Raw genomic sequence first — 20,263 nt, forward strand, 5'->3', positions numbered from 1 at the left:
ACAACAACAACTAACGACACATAGGATCAGTAAGCACAACTGATATTCAATATCATACAACACAGCACAATGCTGATAGACAATAAAACAGTTTACACTTTAACTTTTCTTTGGAAAATTGTAGCATTATGGTGTCAATATATCAGTACCAATATATTTCAACAAATGCTGAGGCCACAAGGGTGCATGTTCATTGTCAATATTTCTGTTTGCTCCTTAATGGTACACCAGTGTAGCTATGCCAATGATAAAAGGTTACATTTTAGGATTTTTCTTGCAGAACTACAATTTAATATTCTTTTGAATTGAATTTAATGTGCCAAGATTAATATGACAAGAAGAATACCATCTCAAAGTCGAATAACAAATAAAATGTTGGAGTGAAAAGCAAAGTATCACTCCGAGTAGTAAGTTTCACTAAATAGCTCATGACTATGAACCACATGGCTTGCTTACGACTACTGAGTTTCTAAAATTGTAAAAAGACGGAGGTTGTATTTTTTAAAGAGAAATCAAGTATCTCGTAACAGAACAGAAAACTACTTTCACTGAAATTCAAATCATTTAAGTGACTTTTAAACAATACAAAATTATTTTTACTTACAATTATATGGCAAAAGTGGCAAAGACAGCAACAAAATGCTTCAATTTAACACAAAATAGAATTGAAAAAACTCAGCTCAATTAAACATTAATCACAACTACTTACCCCAACCAGCAAGCAAAGGACCGAGTGCATCGTTGTCAGTAGAGATCCCAGATGACTATAACAGAAAAGATAGAAATCCAGCATATTGTTACTCGATAGAATGATTACGGTATTAAGATTGCGTTATCACATCATACTGTAATTTTTTTGTAGGTCTCCCAACTGGTCTCTTCCTTTTTAATCAATTCTTGAAATTTAGTAGCTGCAGAAATCTTCATCTTTCAAATGTATGCAATGAAAGCTGAGGTTTTCTAAAGCAATTACACCTCTACATACACATTATAAGAAGCTCTTGCAAGACAGTTTAAAACTTCTTCATAGATCAATTGTAAAACACTAACTGTCCCAATGCTTTGACTGATACTGTTGGCTCAGTCAGTTGAAATTGCACAGTGCTGCTGTGAGTCTCTCTCTCTCTCCAAGATCTACACACAGAAATCACAGGCTGTACTAATGAAATCATTACTGCATGATGTGTACGCCCAAGCTTGCTGCCTGCAGTGTGTGTTCAACCTTTCTCAATGTGCTGTTAATGTAACAGTACTCTGCTATGTAAATTATAACTGAGGGGACATTCATGTTCTTTCCAGACAGACGCCCTTCCCCAGTATGAATGTTTTATTCATGCTCACAAAAGCACCTTTATTCTGAATGTAAATGAATGGCAATGAGGCGGCTGCTCTGCCCCAACCAAGCTGTGCCGCTCAGAGTAAAGGAAACTGATCATGACTAATGTTTTGGTATTTACATTACTAGCCCAGTGTTGTGCCAAAACTACTTGGCATATTGTCTGGGATGAGCCATTTTGCACTGCTTCTACAAATATCCTACAGCAAATTCATTGAAATTGTGATTACTCCTCAATTGCTCAACTTGATTCCAGTGTATTAGAGTTTCCATTAACATACCAGACCATGTACTTTATCACTGTCTTTACCTAATGGCCTAAATAAGTCAATGGCACTGGTTTTGTAACTCCACCATTTGAGCGCCTGCCTCTCATCCAGAGCTTCAACTTGGGACTTCAAGGGCAGCCTTGAGCATCACTCAAATTTGCCAATCTCAGTTGGGGGTGCTTGTTCAGCAACTACATTACAGAGGGAAAATAGGTCCAATCCATTTTTGTTCAACAGAATCAAATGGTCTTATAACTCAATCTCAGTAAATTTTCTGGTATGGGTGGGAATATAGCACAGATCCAATGGCCTTTGGTAAAGAAAGAGTACCCAACTGGGATACCAATATTGGGCAAGACTATGCCAGTATCAAGATTCTAAAATTCATCATATAAACATTGCATCATTAAATTGAAAAAATAAATCCCCAGTACATTTTCTTTCTTTCAATTGCATCTCATATCTGGAATGCCAAGGAAATGTTCATGACTAGACAAGTCAGATTTTTTTTTAAAAGACTGATCTCTCCAGGATGAATTCTGCCAAATCAATTCCATCATTGAAAGACTAAGTTGTGATATGAACCTTCAGTTTGTGCAGGTCGTCTATAAGTTCATTTGTAGTTCATTAAATACAAATCATGTAATTGTGTCATTTCAAATGAAAAACTAAAATTGGTTCGCGTTTCTCAATAAGATTTCTGAACGAATCACATTCTAAATATACTGCTCCCATACATCAAAGTACAGATGATATTAAGTACTGTTGAGAACCTCACTTATTGTATTACAGCATATGATTTAGAAAGATTATTCAGTTGATTTACTTCTCCAAAAAAAAATGTATTTTGTTTCTCCTGGGAACATAATATTTTTTCTATATAAAGGTTGAGTAACCACATATTGTTTGTCACAAAAATTAAATACAACAAGAAAAATCTAGAGAATTAATATAAAGCGGCATGGTTTACCAGATTAAGAGTTTCTGGGGAAAAATCATCTGACGTTAAGCTGATTGCTATGATCAGATTTGTGGGGCGAGTTGGGGGGCAGGGTGGAATCGATTGGGTCCCCTCTTCTCATTTGATCGCAACAGAATTTTTGAAAAGAGATAATTGCCAATTCAGTGAGAGGTTAACTGTTTATGCACTGTGATCACAAAAGAATCAGATAGGTTTTCTTGAGTTTTAACAAAGGAAAGAGAATAGCTTTTATTGGGCTTAACCCGGTCCAAGTAAAATAACAATATATGCTCTGACTTTCACGTAGGCATACAATATACACTCAAGGCCTCACTCACTCAAGTAGATTACAGAGTGGAGATGGATAGAGTCAGTTGGAATTAAAGGGGTATACAGTTCGTGGAGGTTGGCTGGCTTCAGGCTGAATTCCACATCCCTGCTGGTTTCAATGATCTTGGTGCTTTCTGTGCTGATACAATTTAAAGACGCAAACAGATGGTTGATCTGTTTTCTGCAGACACCAGTGCTGGGTTGTCTTCTTTCAAAAAGCAGTGTCTGCAACATTTGGATTTCGATTATTTACAATCAGCAGACAGGGTTCAAAAAACATAGAAGTTGGTAGAGGGAGAGGGCGAGAAAGAGAGTCGAAAGCGATGGAGGAAGGAACCTACTCTTGTTCTTTCTGCATCCTGGCTGATCCTCTTGTTCTGCAGAGAAAGTTGGTGCTTAAAATTTTCTCTCAAAAAGTTGGGCTGTCACATGACTACCTCCCTCCAGCTCCCAGAGGTCCAAATAAGGTCATAGCCAATGTATTCCAACTGCAGCTTGATAAGAGCATGTTGGGGATTCCCTCTCTCAGCTAGGGTTCCATTGTCCAAGTGGTTATGTTTAATTATTTATCTTCACCCTACTGAGTACCCAGATGAGTGTCTGAACACTGTGCTAAAGGGATAACGATGTGGAGATGCCGACGTTGGATTAGGGTAAACACAGTAAGAAGTCTCACAACACCAGGTTATGGGACACAATGGACAGAGTATCCTTCGTCGTCCAGTACTTCCCCGGAGTGGAAAAGACATGTCAGCTTCTCCAGAGCCTTCAACATGTCATTGATGAAGATGAACATCTCGCCAAGGCCATCTCCACACCCCGACTCCTTGCCTTCAAACTGCACAACCTCAAACAGACCACTGTCTGCAGCAAACTATCCAACCTTCAGGAGAACAGAGACCACAACACCAACAACCCTGCCACAGCAACCTCTGCAAGACATGCCGGATCAGCGACACGGATGCCATCATCTCACGTGAGAACTCCATTCACCAGGTACACAGCACATACTCTTGCAACTTGGCCAATGTTGTCTACCTGATATGCTGCAGGAAAGAATGTCCCAAGGCACGGTACATTGGAGAGACCATGCAGTCGCTACGACAAAGGATGAACGAACACCAGTCAACAATCACCAGGCAAGACTGTTCTCTTCCTGCTGGGGAACACTTCAGTGGTCACGGTCATTCGGCCTCTGATCTTCAGGTAAGCATTCTCCAAGGCAGCCTTCACGACACACAACAGCACAGAGTCACTGAGCAGAGACTGATAGCCAAGTTCTGCACACGAGGACGGCCTCAACCGGGATCTTGGGTTCATGTCACACTTGGAATCAAGTAGATAGGGTTATTAGGAAGGCATACGGTGTCTTGGCGTTTATTGGTAGGGGGATTGAATTTAGGAGCCGCAGCGTCATGTTGCAACTGTACAAAACTCTGGTGCGGCCGCACTTGGAGTATTGTGTGCAGTTCTGGTCCCCACATTATAGGAAGGATGTGGAGGCATTGGAGAGGGTGCAGAGGAGGTTTACCAGGATGTTGCCTGGTATGGAGGGGAGGTCCTATGAGGAGAGACTGAGGGATTTGAGGTTGTTTTCGTTAAAAAGAAGGCGGCTATGAGGGGACCTTATTGAAACATATAAGATGATTAGAGGTTTAGATAGGGTGGACAGTGATAGCCTTTTTCCTCAGATGGAGAAAGCTAGCACGAGGGGGCACAGCTTTAAATTAAGGGGTGGTAGTTATAGGACGGATGTCAGGGGTAGGTTCTTTACCCAGAGGGTGGTGAGGGATTGGAATGCCCTGCCTGCTGCAGTTGTAAATGTGCCTAGTTTGGGGGCGTTTAAGAGATCCGTGGATAGGTTTATGGATGGTAAGGGTTTGGTTTAGGTTAGAGGGTCATTGTTTTTTAAACTGGTCGGCGCAACATCGTGGGCCGAAGGGCCTGTTCTGCGCTGTAATGTTCTATGTTCTATCTGCAACCCCCATGACTTGCCTGGGGTTGCAAAATCTCACTATGTCCTGTTAGAGACAACACAAATCTCTTTAACCTATGCTTATTGCTCTCTCCACTCACATTATCTGTACTTTTTCGACTTGATTACCAATAAAGGCTGGCATTCCAATCATTATTTTGTAAATTGAGTTTATGTCTTTATATGCCCTGTTTGTGAATAGGACTCCCACTCACCTGAGGAAGGGGCAGCGCTCCAAAAGCTAGTGGCTTTTGCTACCAAATAAACATGTTAGATTTTAACCTGGTGTTCTTACTAACGGGATAAGTCAATGTCCTAAGAGGGCTTTTGTGACACATCTCAGTGGCGTCATAAGTGATGCAAATTATGGAACTATCTTTGGGTGCGAGCACAAGTGACTGAAATGTGGCTTTCGTTTCATTTAAAAAAATAATTCGATGAGGTGTTTCCAGCTGGTAGATTGAAAAAAAATTATTTTTGGCAGAAAGCATGTTTTTATGACATGATGTGGAAAGAAGAGTGCTAATTTCAACTCTCCTTTTTTCAAGGAGATCAGAACAAACAGGCATTTTGAAAAGCCATGGGTGAAATTCACCCAAAAAAATCCTTAAGTGCCAAATTCGCGTAAAAACTGATTTTCAAAATGAATCGCCCACACTCTGATGCATGGAGAACCCTAGTGTGAATCTTGTTTTAAAAAATAAGGGGTGGGGCCTACTCTTGCTAGAGTGGCCAGCAGCATAGTGCTGAGCGGGCCACTGCACATGCTCCGATCTGTCACTGCGGAGATTGACATATGTGCAGTAGCCCTGCACTGCCAATCTTCCAATCACTGGCCAGCTTGATCACTCCGACCTCACACCCCCGACAGTCCTGATTTTCCTGACCTTGCCCCCACCACCTCCCAACCCCTGGCAGGCAGGCAGCTGGCAATGCCCCCCCTTTACACCCGACCTCCTTGGGGGACCTCCAGGGTCCACCTTCACTCCAGAGTGTTAGGCCGTCAGAACCCCGTTAGTAGCTAGTGGGACCTACTGTAAACCCTGCTGGAGTAAAACATTGCTGTTTGGGGGTGGTGGCGGAGGGGCATGAGGCTAACAGGCCCAGAGACATCAGTCCCAGGCCTTCTAATGATATTCAAATTGTCATTTAAATAATTTCTTCAGCTCTGTGCCGATTTCCGACATGGAGCTATCGACACCGGAAATCCATGTGGAGACCATGGTGCTCAGCAGGAAGCCTGCTACACAGCCCCTGCTTATGTTTCCTGCCCCGCTGCGCTGCTGGGAGAATCTCCCCTCCTCCCCACCCCTCCTTTTTTTTTGGGCACTTATTGCACCATTATAAAATCTTTATTTCTCATCTTAATTTTAACTTCAGTTTTTTGAGTCAGAAATGGTGTTTCTCCGTTGACAGTCAGGATCTTCATAAGTATATTTAAATCAATTATGCACTCAGGACCCAGTTACAATTTTAACTCAAAATGACTGAAGTTCTGGGCAGCCTCTGACCTACCAGTGAACCATGGTGGGACAAACCTGTCAGGTCCACGAAAGCTATACTTAAAGAAACAGTGAGCTGCAGCTCATGAGACAGAAGGATATATTGTTTGTTTTTTCCTCTGTTCAAGGGATATGAACATCATTGGCAAGCCAGAATTTGTTGCCCATCCCTAACTGTCCTCAAGAAGATGATGGTAACTATCTTTTTGAACACCCACGGTGCTGTTAGGAAAGAACTTCTAAGATTTTGACTCAGCGACAGTGCAGGAATAGCAACATCCAAATCAGGAGCAAATATGATTTGGTGGGGAACTGGCAGCTAATGGTGTTCCCGTGTGTCTGCTGCCCTCGTCTTTGTGTCATCGAGATTGAGGGTTTGGAAGGCACTGTCCAAGGAGCATTGTAGAGTTGTTGCAATGCATCTTGTCTGTGGTACACACTGCTGTGCAGGTGGTGGAAAAATGAATGTTAAAGTTAGTGGATGGGGTGCTGATCAAGTGGGTTGCTTTTTGCTGAATGGTATTGAGCTTTGAGTATTCTTGAAACTGCACTCATCCAGGCAAGTGGAAAATATTCCATCACACTTCTGATTTGTGCCTTGCAGGTAGTATACTGGCTTTGGAGAGTCAAGAGATGAGGTATTTGCCATAGAATTTGCAGCCTCCTATCTGGCTGATAGACACGGTATTTAAATGATTGGTCTGGTTGAGTTTCTGGTCAATGGTGACTCCCAGGATTTTGAGTTGGGGCGGGGGGGGGGGGCGTCCAGTGATATCACTGAATAGCAAGGGAAGATGGTTAGACTTTTGTTGGAGATGGCCATTACCTATGGCATTTGTCTGGTTTTCCAAGAGAGTTTCCAAGTTTCAAATTGCATCTTTCCCACTTATTCTGCATCATCATCCTTTTGATGGGATTATTATTCTTAGAATTATATGCATGAAAGAATTAGAACCAGAGATACAACAGAAGCATCAGCAAGACACCTTAAGACAGCCAGTCTGACGTACCACATCTGGGAAACCAAACCAATCACATAGGGCATCCAGGTCAAGAGTCACTTTCTTGAATCTAACATAATAGTGTAGTAAGCGGGCTATGTTATCCAGTCAGATCATCAGAGACCTCTGCAGCCTCCTGCAACATGATCAACTGCCTGCTGAGTATAGAGTTAAGCTTTGCCAGTGGCTCTCAAATTCACCGCACAACTTGCGTGGTTAGCACTGCTGCTTCACAGCTCCAGGGACCTGGGTTCAATTCCCGGCTTGGGTCACTGTCTGTGTGGAGTTTGCACATTCTCCTCGTGTCTGCATGGGTTTCCTTCGGGTGCTCCGGTTTCCTCCCACAGTCCAAAGATGTGCGGGTTAGGTTGATTGGCCATGCTAAAAATTGTCCCTTAGAGTTGTGAGATGCGTAGGTTAGAGGGATTAGCAGGTAAATACGTAGGGATATGGGGGTAGGGCCTGGGTGGGTTTATGGTCAGTGCAGACTCAAGGGGCCGAATGGCCTCTCTCTACACTGTAAGATTTCTATGAAAGAACTTAAATCTGTCTCTGCTGATTCCTTACAGTCAATTACAGGAGACAGCAGCCACATACCCAGAGTCTGCAACACACATCTGCATTGAACAGGCTGTTGACTCACTGTCTGCCACGGCTGATCAGTACACCACTTTCTCTATTGACCTCAGATTTCCACTTGTGGCTAGTTACCCTCAATTCCAGGGCACCATTGACAGCACACGTTACAATCAAGACAGCAGAGTTCCAGCCAGTAGCGTTGGTTAATAAAAAAAAATGCTGTATCCAATTAATAAACAATCACAGGAACAGTACTATGCAAGTTTATAAAAGTTACGCAGGGATATGACATGATTCATTTATTCTGCGACCTTCAACCACACCCAGTATTCAAATCCTTTCAGATCATATCGCACTGACTACAGGGAGATGTGGGATACTCCCTACATCACCCACAACCCAAAAATGTCATAGCAACAGAAATATAACATACAGTTGAAAGTGTCAGTAGGTTGCTTACAACATACCTCAGATACAGTGCCCTGCTTTGTTACATTGTGTGGCATAATGCATAATCTCACATTAGAGAGTCGTGCATTTTGAAAAGGCAGATCAACAGCAGCAACCCTCACCAGACAAATAAGCCAAGGGTAAGGGAGGGGGAACACTTCAAACCTTGCAGTAAGAGATCCGAAGATTCAATAATTCCAAGGACCTGCTCTATTCCCTGTTTTCTCAAAGCCCCTCTGCATTAACAGTCCCTGTTTCAACCTTTACTAATCCCTTAATTCTGCAATAAACACTGCAACCATTCAGCAAACTTCTATATCAATGACATATTAACAATGTTGCTCCTAAACCACAATGCAGACCAAAGTACAAAATATTACACATGATGAATTTACCAGCAAAAATCACAAATCTTCCATTCATTTCTCACCCAAGTGATCAACTCAATGTTTTTTTTTCCCCCTTGGTAGCCTCAGCGAGCTGGTAGAAGGCTGCTGTTCATTATACTTGGACCCCTTGAAAAGCGCCTAACTTACAAGTGCTTGTGACTGTGGGGTACAGGTTACAGGCTATGAGACTTCGGCTGCTATCATGCAATTTAGCACAGTTTATTTATTGGGACTACGGTAGATATTAGTTCAGGGGTGGCAAAGCATTAGCTTGCATCCTGATAGAGACCAATACATTCAACTCTTGTCACACCACTGTCACTCCAGTGCAGCGAAGCCTTGTCACTTCTATTAATTTGTAAAAAAAAGTTGATTGCAGAAGATAAATGACTTCTTCAAATCTCTTTGGTCCACTAATCTAAGATGAACACATCTGTCTCTCTAATGTGGAGCAGATAGCCTGCAGGAACTTTCACTAAAGCTGCAAAGGCCTGTGACTCCTACTGACTGTGAGCATTTACGGAGGTGACCACTTTCCAGGCTACAACGTAACGTGTTGATCTCATACAAGGTCACACAACACAGGATGGAAACAGGCAGCTCAACATTTTTCACTGTGGAGCTGAAACTCTTCCAATACCACAAAAAGCTGTTTATATCATGTCTGAACCATTTTTCATTCCAAGACTGGGCTCCTTAACCTCTCATCTATGTTCTTTTCCGCAGAGCTGGTACAAGACCTCACCCATTGGCAAGTAGTCTCTTCTGCTGGCCTTGTCATCAGTACCTGGTGTTGCTCATACATGCTGGGTGTTTTGTCAAATACAGATCAAATGACAATGATTGAGTTTGTGCCTGAAGGCAATGGTGACTGTAACAACCCATGTCCTCCCCCTGAGGTGTTTGGCTCTGCAGGAGTCTCCTGATACCAAGCAGAATATAGAATAGAAAGAGGAACAGAACAAGAGTTGGAATGGTAGGCAGACGATTGACATTTGCAGGCTGCAGTCTTAAAAATACAGTTTGAAGCTGTGAAGTTTTCTGAGGTAAGTGAAGGGTTACAAATAACATGCAGACATCCTGCTCAGGTAAGCTGCTAAGCTGGTCTTCCCCAGTGCTGTATGCTGTTGAGAAATGTGGAGAGATGGAAAGTTCGACCCCCCCACCCACTTGAAGTTATTGAATTTTTTTAGATTGAGCTGAGGTCCAGGGGGTGGGGGAAAGAGGATGAATTTGATGGCTGTGATGTGTTCAACCATCTCTGTCCTGGCCTGCTTCATCATGGAGATGTGTCTGCTCTTGCCCTTATTTCCTCTACTAGGAACTTCAGGGAAACATCAGAAAATCAGGGACCAACCATTCTACCTATTGGCATTGTCACAATCTTTACCAGCCTTTTGCAAGCAAAAATCACAGTGGGGAGTGCAAACTCTTTCAGGAATGCATCCCCAATTTAATGAAGTCTGGGGAATTGTGGCACATATCATGTGGAAGGCAGCCAGTCAGTCAAATGGAAATGCATAGGTCAAATGTCAAGACTGACATTGGTGTCTGCCATCCATACACACCCTACCTCAATTCACATCTCAGTTAAAAATGGAGCTAAAATCTATAAGCAGTAAAATACACAAAGCTTACACAAACTGGGGTCGGGATTTTGCCCCCTAAATGTTGCTGATTTTAATAAGTTATCACATTTATAGCATTGTAGGCTTTTCAAAATATTTACTTACATGGAAAAGCCACCAAAGAACATTTGCAGTGAGCTTTGGATATTTAGTTCCAAAACTGTTGGCTAATGGGGCTAACCCATTTATGGCTACATAAAGAAATTCCAACAAGGTTTCAATGAAGATATTTTCTAATAGCCCAGCCTCTGTCAATTGAAGAAATTAAGGCAGCAAATAATGAGGAAACCAAGAGTCAAAAAAGTTTTATTTGCATTTTCAGACATTTGTTAGATTTTGATTCTTAATTTCTGTCAAGAGCAATTTCACAAGCTAATGGACAGAAAAGGTCGGAATAGATTTCAGCTTAAAATTTCTGAACATTTCACCACCACTTTTTTTCCCATTCTCCAAACTGTCTAAACAGAGAAAGGAGAGTTAAAAATTTAAATACAAAATTGATATAATTTTCCTCAGGGAACAAATCCTAAACTTTTTATCCTCAATCTTTAACAAGATTTATGATTAATGGGGTAGCATTTGAACTCTGGAAGCAAAAGTACCATGATAAGAATTTTCCATTTCCCTTTGCTTGTATCATAAATAGAAATATATCCCCAGAGACCTGTAATTACCTGTGTTTACTAATAATTAGCATTAATTTTCTGCAAAATACCATTTTGGGGAAGTAAAAGGGGTTATAAAGGAAATTAGTTACTTAGAAATCATCTACTCATTTCTCAAAGAACCATTTCCAAACGGATTACAATATATTAGCTCTTAAAACTACCTCTAAACACTAATTTTAGCAACCGTAATCCAATTCTGAGCTACCTCCATGTTTAATTTTTAAAAAATTTTCATCATGGGCTTCACTCCCTCTAGATCCAAATAACATTGTTGCTGAAGTGATTTTTTGTTCACAAAATCACCACAGAGATATGATTTGGAAATGGGTGCTTGGAAGCCAGAGCAATAAAGCTAAACTGTGTTATGTTAGCAGCAACGACCACTTAGGAACATGAGTAGTTTGCCAATTTCAATATTGCTTCTTTGAGGAGATCTGTACTTTTAAATTGGGTTTGTGGGTTTTTGGGGCAAGGGGTAAGGGCTGAGGACTACAATTCCCAGCATTCCCAGGGCTCTGGCACAAGCATACAGTATGGCAGAAGGGCAGGCTGCACGTGCACAAAGATGGTTTGAAAACATGATTGCTTGACCCGCTGTGAGGTGCGAAAACTCGACAAGGGAATTGTGTGTGCAACGTGAAGAGAAAGTCCATGTGACAGTTAGTTGGGAGCGGAAGAAGCACGTTAGCTGTGGGCCACTGAAGTGCTGTCATTAGCTGTGCAACTGGGACACTAGAGAAGTCCACAAGCAATTTATAGCTACTACTGCTGAGGCTGGGGCTCAGAGAAGAGGGTTGGCAGCACTGCAGATGGGGAGCTAGAAACTGTGTCCGAGTATAGACTTTATCGTGCAACCTGGCAAATACTGTGGGACGCGATTGAGTAGCTGGGAGATGGGGCAGTTTGAGCTGGAGTCCAGTTGCCCAACAACTCATTGGAGGCAGAAGAGGAAAGAGGGCTTCCAAGCCGAGTTGGAGCTACTATTGAGGCAAATAAGAGGCTACATGTTGAAAGAGAGGAACTGAAATTCACCATAAGGAAGATAAGAATTGGAAGAACTTTGTAATCACAATGATAACTGTCATCTGGGTAGATTGCTGAGAAATATGTGGGATCTGTCTCAGTTATGCCTATGATTTTTGGCATACCGTTTGTGTTCAACCACAGATTGCTTGTTTGTTCATGTTTACATCATGCTAATTCTGGATGTTAGTGTGCAAGATAGGTACTATTGACTTTTAATTCTACAGTAAAATTACTTCCATTTGTTTGAAACTGAGGAATCTTGCAGTTTTATTCCCCTAGTAAACAGCTGGAATTTCAAATTTTGTCCAGGTCACAGTATCATGCTCTATAAGTGCCATGTTAAAAGCAATGAAGGGACCTCACGAGATTCAAGTACAAAAACAGCATCAGCAAAATGCCAAAATAATAGTTAGCATAAGGAATATATCTTGTAATAACTAATCTTGATCTCAACTAGACGTAGTCAGAATCAACTGAAAAATATAAATTTCTTCTCAAACCCAAGGTGCTACTGTTATAAAAAAGAAAATGCTGGAGATCCCCAACAAATGAGGCAGCATCATAATACAAAGGCAAAATACTGCAGATGCTGGAATCTGAATAAAAATAGAAAATGCTGAAAAACAGCATCTTTGGAGATCGAATAGAACCAAAGTTTCGAGTCAGGGTAAGCCTTCATCAGAACTCATCAAAGGGTCATCCTGACTCAAAATGTTGACTCTTTTCTCTCTCCACAAATGCTGTCAGACCTGTTGAGTTTTTCTAGCATTTTCTGTTTGTGTTAAATAAGGCAATATCTGTGGAGAGGGAAACAGAATTAACATGTATTAGTTATATTACTTTGCAGCTATTCTTAAATTTCAAGTCTATGTTTTCTTTCCATTTGATCATGAACAATCATACGCCATGGATAAATAACTGTCATTTTAATCCCCTTTTGAAGCAATATCTTTCTATAAAATGAGGACCCAAGGTCACTTCATGTTGCTGCATTAATATGCTGTGTCACAAATTAATAAGATAAATAATTTATTCCAAGAGATTTCCATACACAATCTTGCGGCACATACAGTACCATGAAAGATAGTTGCCAACCTTTCTCTGAGTTTGTGGCTGAGTTCAGAGGAGTACAACAGCAAAAAAACAGTTCAGATCAATATTGTTATTTCCATTTTTACTGGTGCTCCATTTTGAAGTAAAGATCAGTTTGGACCAGTCATCTTAAGTCCCCATTTTTTTTCCTTGTGGGAAAGAATGGAATGGTTCACTTTTCAGCCTTAAAATGGGACAAATGATATTAGATTTCATAGAATCAAAGATACTAAGTAGAATAGAAAAGGTTAACTCAGAACCCTATTCCAAATTAAACTAGGCCTGATGAGTAACAAAAAATAGCAATAATAAAAATAAGCTGGTTGAGATAAAAACAACACATTTCAGGACTGAAGATCATAAAAGATAATACAAAAATATTTCATATCTGGAATGATCTTCTAGATAAGGTAATGAAGGCAAAAATCTGCAATTATTCAAGGTGCTGTTAGATAAGAGAAATAGCAAAAATTCAAATGTAAAAGCCTACACATGGAAATGTTGCCTTGCTCTTTTCCACTACAGATGCCAAGTTGCAATGGCAACATAGGGTTTTAATGGAAGGGTCAACAAGCTGGAACATACAGTAATGAACTTATCTGGAGTGCGTACGGTATAAATTTAAAGTTGGCAGATGACACAAAACATGAAATGCAGTCAACAATGAGGAGAATACTAATAGACTTCAGGAGATCATCATCACACTAGCTAAGTGAGCAGTCACTGGACAGATTACATTTAGCCAAAATGTGAAGTGCTGTATTTTGGTAGATAGAGAGACAATACAACCTAAATAATACAATGTTCATGTGTGTGCAAGAAAAGACCTAGGGAGATGTTTGTATATGAAGCTTTGAGGTTGGCAGGAAAAGATGAAAAGGCTGTTTAAAATAAAATCATATTGGACCCTGGGTATTATTTACAAAGGATCAGAATACAAAACCAAGGGATTTTTGCTAAACCTTTGTGAAACAGTGGTTAGGTCTCAGCTGGAGAAATCTGTGCAAATTTGATCACCACATTTGAGGAAGAACATCAGTCCTTTGAGAGGGTGCAAAAGAGATTTACTTGAACATCACCATGAGGAACTTCAGTTACATGGAGAGACTGGGAAAGTATGGCTGTTCTCTTTCAAGCATAAAAAGTTAAGAGGATGGAACAACTCAATCATGAAAGTTCTGATGCAGCAGAACCTCTTTCCAGTGACAGTATGTCAGCACTCAGAGGGCACAGGTTTAAAATGATCAAAAAAATCAGAAGCAATATGGGGAATTCTTTTTGCATTGTTGTGACCTGTGGTGCATTCCCTGAAACAGCAGTGTGAGCAGGTTCTCTTTTGAATGCTCCCTATGGGAGCATTCAAAAGAGAACAGAATAAATAGCTGAACGGAAAGTAATTACAGAGCAATGGGGAAAGGGCAGGGGAGTGGACTAGCAAACACCCATCCCAGGCATGGTGGGTCAAATGGCCTCCAGTACTGTAGCCTTCTGAATATAGCCTTCATCTGTACACATCTTGAAGGAATAAGATATAAGAATATAAAATCATAAGACAAGTCAATCTGAAGAGACACTCACTGTGACCACAAAGAATCAGTAAAAGCAAGTACTCTTAAAAGTGCTGAAAGTAACAAGTAGATTACTGGCAAAAGGGGTGAAGGGGTCACCAAGAGTGGTGACTCAATGCCCTCCTTGTGTAAACATCAATGATTTTTTTTAAAAAATGAATAAATAGTAAAATATGGTGTATGAGTTACAACAGAAATCTTTCTTTCAACACTTCCAAACTTCTGTTTGATTTTTTAACTGATGGCTCAAAGAAAGAGATTTTAAAGAGAATCAGAATAAGATTACATCTCAAGTCATTCGTACCAAAGAAAAATGTGCATATAATTCAGCACCATTTAACACGATATAACTAGGCAGAATTAAATAATTTGAGTAAAATATGTGCAGGAGTCCAGCCTGTTAATGCATTAATTCATAACACCAGCACATAAGAAATAAGAACAGGTGTCAGCGATGTGATGACCCTTTAATATGATCTTCCCACACTATCCCTATATCCTTGAGCACCTAAAATTCTATTGACATCTGTCTTGAACATACTCAACAATACAGAATCCACAGCTCCGTATGATGGAGAATTCCAAAGGGCCATAACCCACAGAGTGAGGAAATCTCTGCTTATCATAGTCCAAACTGACCAATGTGAATTGGGAAGTCCCAGATTCTCTAGCCAGGGAGAACACCTGCCATTCTTCTAAATTCAGAGACATATGGCAAAATGTACTCAATCTCTCCTCGTAAAACAATCCTCACTTCCTCGGAATCAGTCTAGGGAACATTCCCTCCGAGGCAAATATATCCTTGCTTTGGTAAGGAGATCAGAATTGCACACTAGCCAGCTACAGTTTCATCGAAGCCCTATAAAACTGCATGAGGTCTCTTCACTCTCATAACTGAAAATCTTTTATTATAATTTCAATATCACACCTTTACATCATCAGGTCTTTCTGTGTCTAGACTAAGCAGACTGTGATTTTTTTTCTCATCCATTAAAATGAATGGTTAGAAATTAATCTGGTAAGCCAATACATTGTGTTTTTTTATTTTATTTTCTTATGCTATCTTATAAGCAAATCAGAACATGGTCCAGCAAAATCATGCATATAACGGCAATACCCATTACACCAGTCACCTTTACTCAACAGACTATACCTTTTAGTAGGTCTCAATGTCTCTTTTGTTTACTAATGCAAACTGGACAACCAATACGTTCCATAGTCTACTATATCACTACAAAGACATATTTTATAAAAACTTTGTAGCAACCAAAAAACTAAATGGAAACCTGAATATTGTTTTCTTTCTCAAATTGGGCAAGGTTTAAAGGAAATGTACAAGGCAAGTTTTTTGCACAGAAGGTGGCAGGTGCCTGGAACTCACTGCCGGAGGAGATCACGGAAGCAGATACGATGGGTGACTTTTAAGGGACATCTTGACAAATACATGAGTAGAATGTGAATAGAGGGATATGGTCCCCAGAAGGATAGTGGACTTTAGTTCAGTCAGGCAGCATGGTCGGTGCAGGCTTGGAGGGTCGAAGGACCTGTTCACGTGCTGTAATTTTCTTTGTTCTTTGTTTTAAACATAGTGGAATCCTATTGCATAACCTAAGTCATGCCAGATAAAAAAAAGCTTTTTGCTAAAAAATTATATCACGGCAAATTGAACAGATACTTTCAAAATGTGAGTCCACTGTTGTAGTGCATATTCCAAACAACCCATTTTGGATTATCAAATAAAATCTGCCAATTTTAAATGATGAAATACAGAATAAAAAACAACAGATCAAAGCGTTCTTTGGAGCAGGTGGGTGAGAGATGAAAACAGTCATTTTGTGGAAAGCATCGCAATTAATTTTTTTCTGACATTCCAAGAGGAATGCTATACCAGGCCATATAAGAAAAACCAATGCCAAAGCTATACAAAAAGTACTGATGGCACATACTGCTCGAGTACAGTTCGCATCGAGTGCAAGTCTATTATATTCTTCCTCTTCTCTTAGCCACTTCCGAGAGATTGAAATTACTTTCTTCCACACCAGGGTTGTGGTTCTTGAGGTGACTAAAAGTCCAATGCTGGATCCTCACACTCTGCCACAGGTGGGGATGGAATGTTTGAGTTTGATATGCCCCTTCTGCTCTTTGTACTTGGCAGAAAAATCGATTACAGAATTAAATGGAATTTTTCCAAAAAGATGGAAGCATTTGATGTGAACAAAGTTTGACAGTGTCAGTGATATATTTAAATAAGGTCTATAATAAACTAAGTAAAAATTAAGTTTTAGCAAGCTATCTAATAGAAGCCTTTCAGCTAACTATCAGCAATCTGATTATCTTTACATTTGCCCCATCATATTATATGCTGTCTCTCTGAAGAAGTTCCTCACCAAATCTTACTTCAATATAATTATGAGCCATTTCTTGCACTGATCTAAAGCACCATTTCCTAACTCCTCATATCAGAAATATTTACTGGCCATTATAATTTAGTCTCAACTCTTAGAGAATATTGTAGCCATCTCAGCAAACAGAGAACAGCGAAGCCAATGTGAACAAACTGAACAAATTGCACATACTGGCGGCCCCATTTGTTGGCAAACAGCAAGTAGCAGTTGCACTTAAAATAATTAATTGGCTCTGAGATGCTTTTGGACATCCTAAAAGAATGAAAGCTGTTATAAAAACTGAAAATCTGTTGACCACGTGTCTTGAATATCAGAATAAGTCTGAAGAAGGATTAATGAAAAAGTAGAGAATTTATAAATGTGTTCATTAAACTAATAAATTGATACATTTAAAATTGCATCAGTAAAGATAATGTGATGGGTCAAATAAATATTAAAAGAAATAAATTATTAGAAAACCAAAAACAGAACAAAAACATTTCTTCATCTAGTGATATAGACAAAAACCAAGATGTCAATAAAGAGAAAAACATATACATGACGGCTACCAAAGACTATGTATCTAAATGGACCAAATCTATCCTTTCAAGTTAAAAACAAGGAAAGACATCATTTTATTTCTAGAGGAGCACAGCAATCTTAATTCCCTTCACTTGCCTTACTGAGAATTGGCAGAATAAAGACTTATGGACTTTGGAAGTTTTTATTTGTGTACGAATGCTTATGTTGGCTGACTATTCTTGTGTGAAATGTATTACTATATAGATGGCTTAATTCTCTCCCTTCTCAATATCGACAGCAAACAGAGAAAACCACTCAGTCTAGACTGGGTTTGGACCCTGAGGTAGACATCCAGTCTACCAGCCCTCAATATCCTCGTTTGACCGGCTGTGGCTACCTTCCAGTATGATGCCAACAAACATTGACAATAATAAAAATCCCAGAAGACAAATGCAGATGGTGAGTCAATAGCATCATATTAAGACAGTGTGTATAATCGACTCTATCCAGAGTTATCTGAATCTGTCACAAAGTTAGATTGTAAACTGAGCAGTACTCTGTAACTGAGAATTTGATTTTCCAAGACCTTCTGAACAGTTTCGTAATGAGGTAAAACATCAGGGAAGCGGTTAAAAAAAATTAGATTGATAGCTCTCGGCATTTTCCTAAAGAACAGGACAGGCAAAAAACAGATTTAAATTGAGGTAGTGAAAAGTATATGTACTATAGTTTACTTTCTAAAGCTAAGGTACTTGATAAGACATTTTTGCAGTTCCTCATACAACTTGCAAAGGTAGCAGTAGTGAAAAATTAAGGTGAAAGAAAATAGCTATGAGTTAGTAAGCAAAGAGAAGAAAAAGATAAAGAATACTCAGGCAAATTTGGAAGCCTGATGCAACAGAATGTGAAGGGTTGTTAAGGTGGTTTACTGATCAGAAAACTTAAGGAATAGGTGATGGCCTGTGGCAGCAAGGTACAGGAACTTATAAGAGGACAAAGAGGGAGGCAACGTTTGAGGAGGAGTAGCTTCAATCTGTGAACCATCTTTCATACATGTGATATCATCAGGCCAGTGTAAATCTTGGGAATTAGAGCTGAGATCAGTCCAGTTAAGGACGCCACTGTCATGACAGAGGAATGAATGCTGAAAGCAGCAAAGGATGTAGAGATACTGGATTGATAAAAGCAAGAAGCAAGAAAGGTAGGAAAAGCTTAGACAGTATCTGCTTGCTAATAGTTTGAGTTATCAAGACAAGGACATGATATGGACAATACACCATTTTATTAAAAATAACCTTAAGATTTATCCATCATAAATACTTGGGCATGTAACAAATCATGTAAAAATACCAAATTAGAACACAGCATAGTGTAAAGCTTTTGTCATTTGTTTTATCAGTTTGATCCACAACTCTACAGTGCTCCTCTGGCTGATAGCAGCGTGCAGGGAATAAAGGTAAGGCTTTCTTCCAAGGAAGACATTGAATGATCAATGTCTCAGGCTGTTCTCAATCAACATGCTAATGTAGAACAGATTTGAAAGGTTTAGGAATAGGTAACATACATTCAGGAGCTGGGAAGTTAGGTATGTGCTGCAAAGACTCGACGAGTTAAACATGTTATACCAATATCTTTACATAGTTGTGTTGAGGCCTATAGCAGTGGCATTTGGTTAAAAGAAAGTCCAACATTTTGAATGAATATATGTTGCTCAGAGATGGACAATGGAAAAATGTTCCAATAGTTCTGTACACCCTTTTCATTCAATTTTAATGTTAGAAAGAGCAATGCTCATGAATACTGTAAATGTTTTCCAAATTACGGACAAGGTAATGCAATATGCTTAAGAGCTAAAAGCAAAAGGTAGTATGAAAAAGAGTATTAGAATAACCAATTGTTTAAATTAAGTACAAGCTCATCTTACTTGGTACAAAAACCTTTGGTTGAAATGCTGCATAGCTCCCTGAAGTTGATTCCTTTGTGACTGCCACTGCTCAAAGTTTCGAACAGTCTCGGCTGTTGGCCGTTGCCATGTTGTTGTCTTCGTGTTATGATCCACGTAATAAAATCTGCCACGTTGATCTACTCGTTTTTCCCAACTTTAAAAATAACATGTTCAAGAATTAGAGTGAGTTTGCAGGTCTAAGTTTTGACTTTTAATGCAGAATTGAACTACATTAAAGTACAAACTGCAGCAGGAATTTTGACACCTTTCTGAACATAAAATTAAATGTATCAAATATGTTTTAAATTAAGAAGCCAGAGTAAAATGGCAAAACATAACTTCACAAAAAAACACAAATCAGATATTAATGCTTTGAAACTTTGCTTTTAGAAATCCGACGATGGTAACAGGAAGAAATGACTGGAAGAGATAAAGAACATTGTTATGAGGATTGGGGAAGTTCAAATTGCAATAATCATAGTAGAATAAATGAGAAAATGGTTAAGATTGCAATGGGGATTGGTTGGAGCTGTGTTGAAAAAGACTGCAGTTTATAATTTCTTGATTCCTATTCAAGGAGGGTACAAGAGGTGCAAGAAAGGCCTCAATATGACAGCGGAACTGACATCTTAAGTTGG

General features: G+C 39.7%; 1 protein-coding gene across 3 annotated transcripts in view; it reads right to left on the reverse strand.

Annotated features, from left to right (window-relative positions):
* The window catches only part of wwp2 (WW domain containing E3 ubiquitin protein ligase 2), a 214,609-nt gene that overhangs the window by 51,874 nt on the left and 142,472 nt on the right, over window positions 1–20,263 (reverse strand). For all 3 annotated transcript variants that reach the window (XM_080186797.1, XM_080186798.1, XM_080186796.1), the window contains exons 10-11: window positions 19,605–19,779; window positions 710–764 (exon numbers count right to left, since the gene is read on the reverse strand). In XM_080186797.1, coding sequence (XP_080042923.1) covers window positions 710–764; window positions 19,605–19,779 — 230 coding nt within the window. The remainder of the gene's footprint in view (window positions 1–709; window positions 765–19,604; window positions 19,780–20,263) is intronic.

This window comes from Carcharhinus amblyrhynchos, chromosome 4 (assembly GCF_965287045.1).
Source record: "Carcharhinus amblyrhynchos chromosome 4, sCarAmb.v2.hapA, whole genome shotgun sequence".
Lineage (NCBI taxonomy): Eukaryota > Metazoa > Chordata > Chondrichthyes > Carcharhiniformes > Carcharhinidae > Carcharhinus > Carcharhinus amblyrhynchos.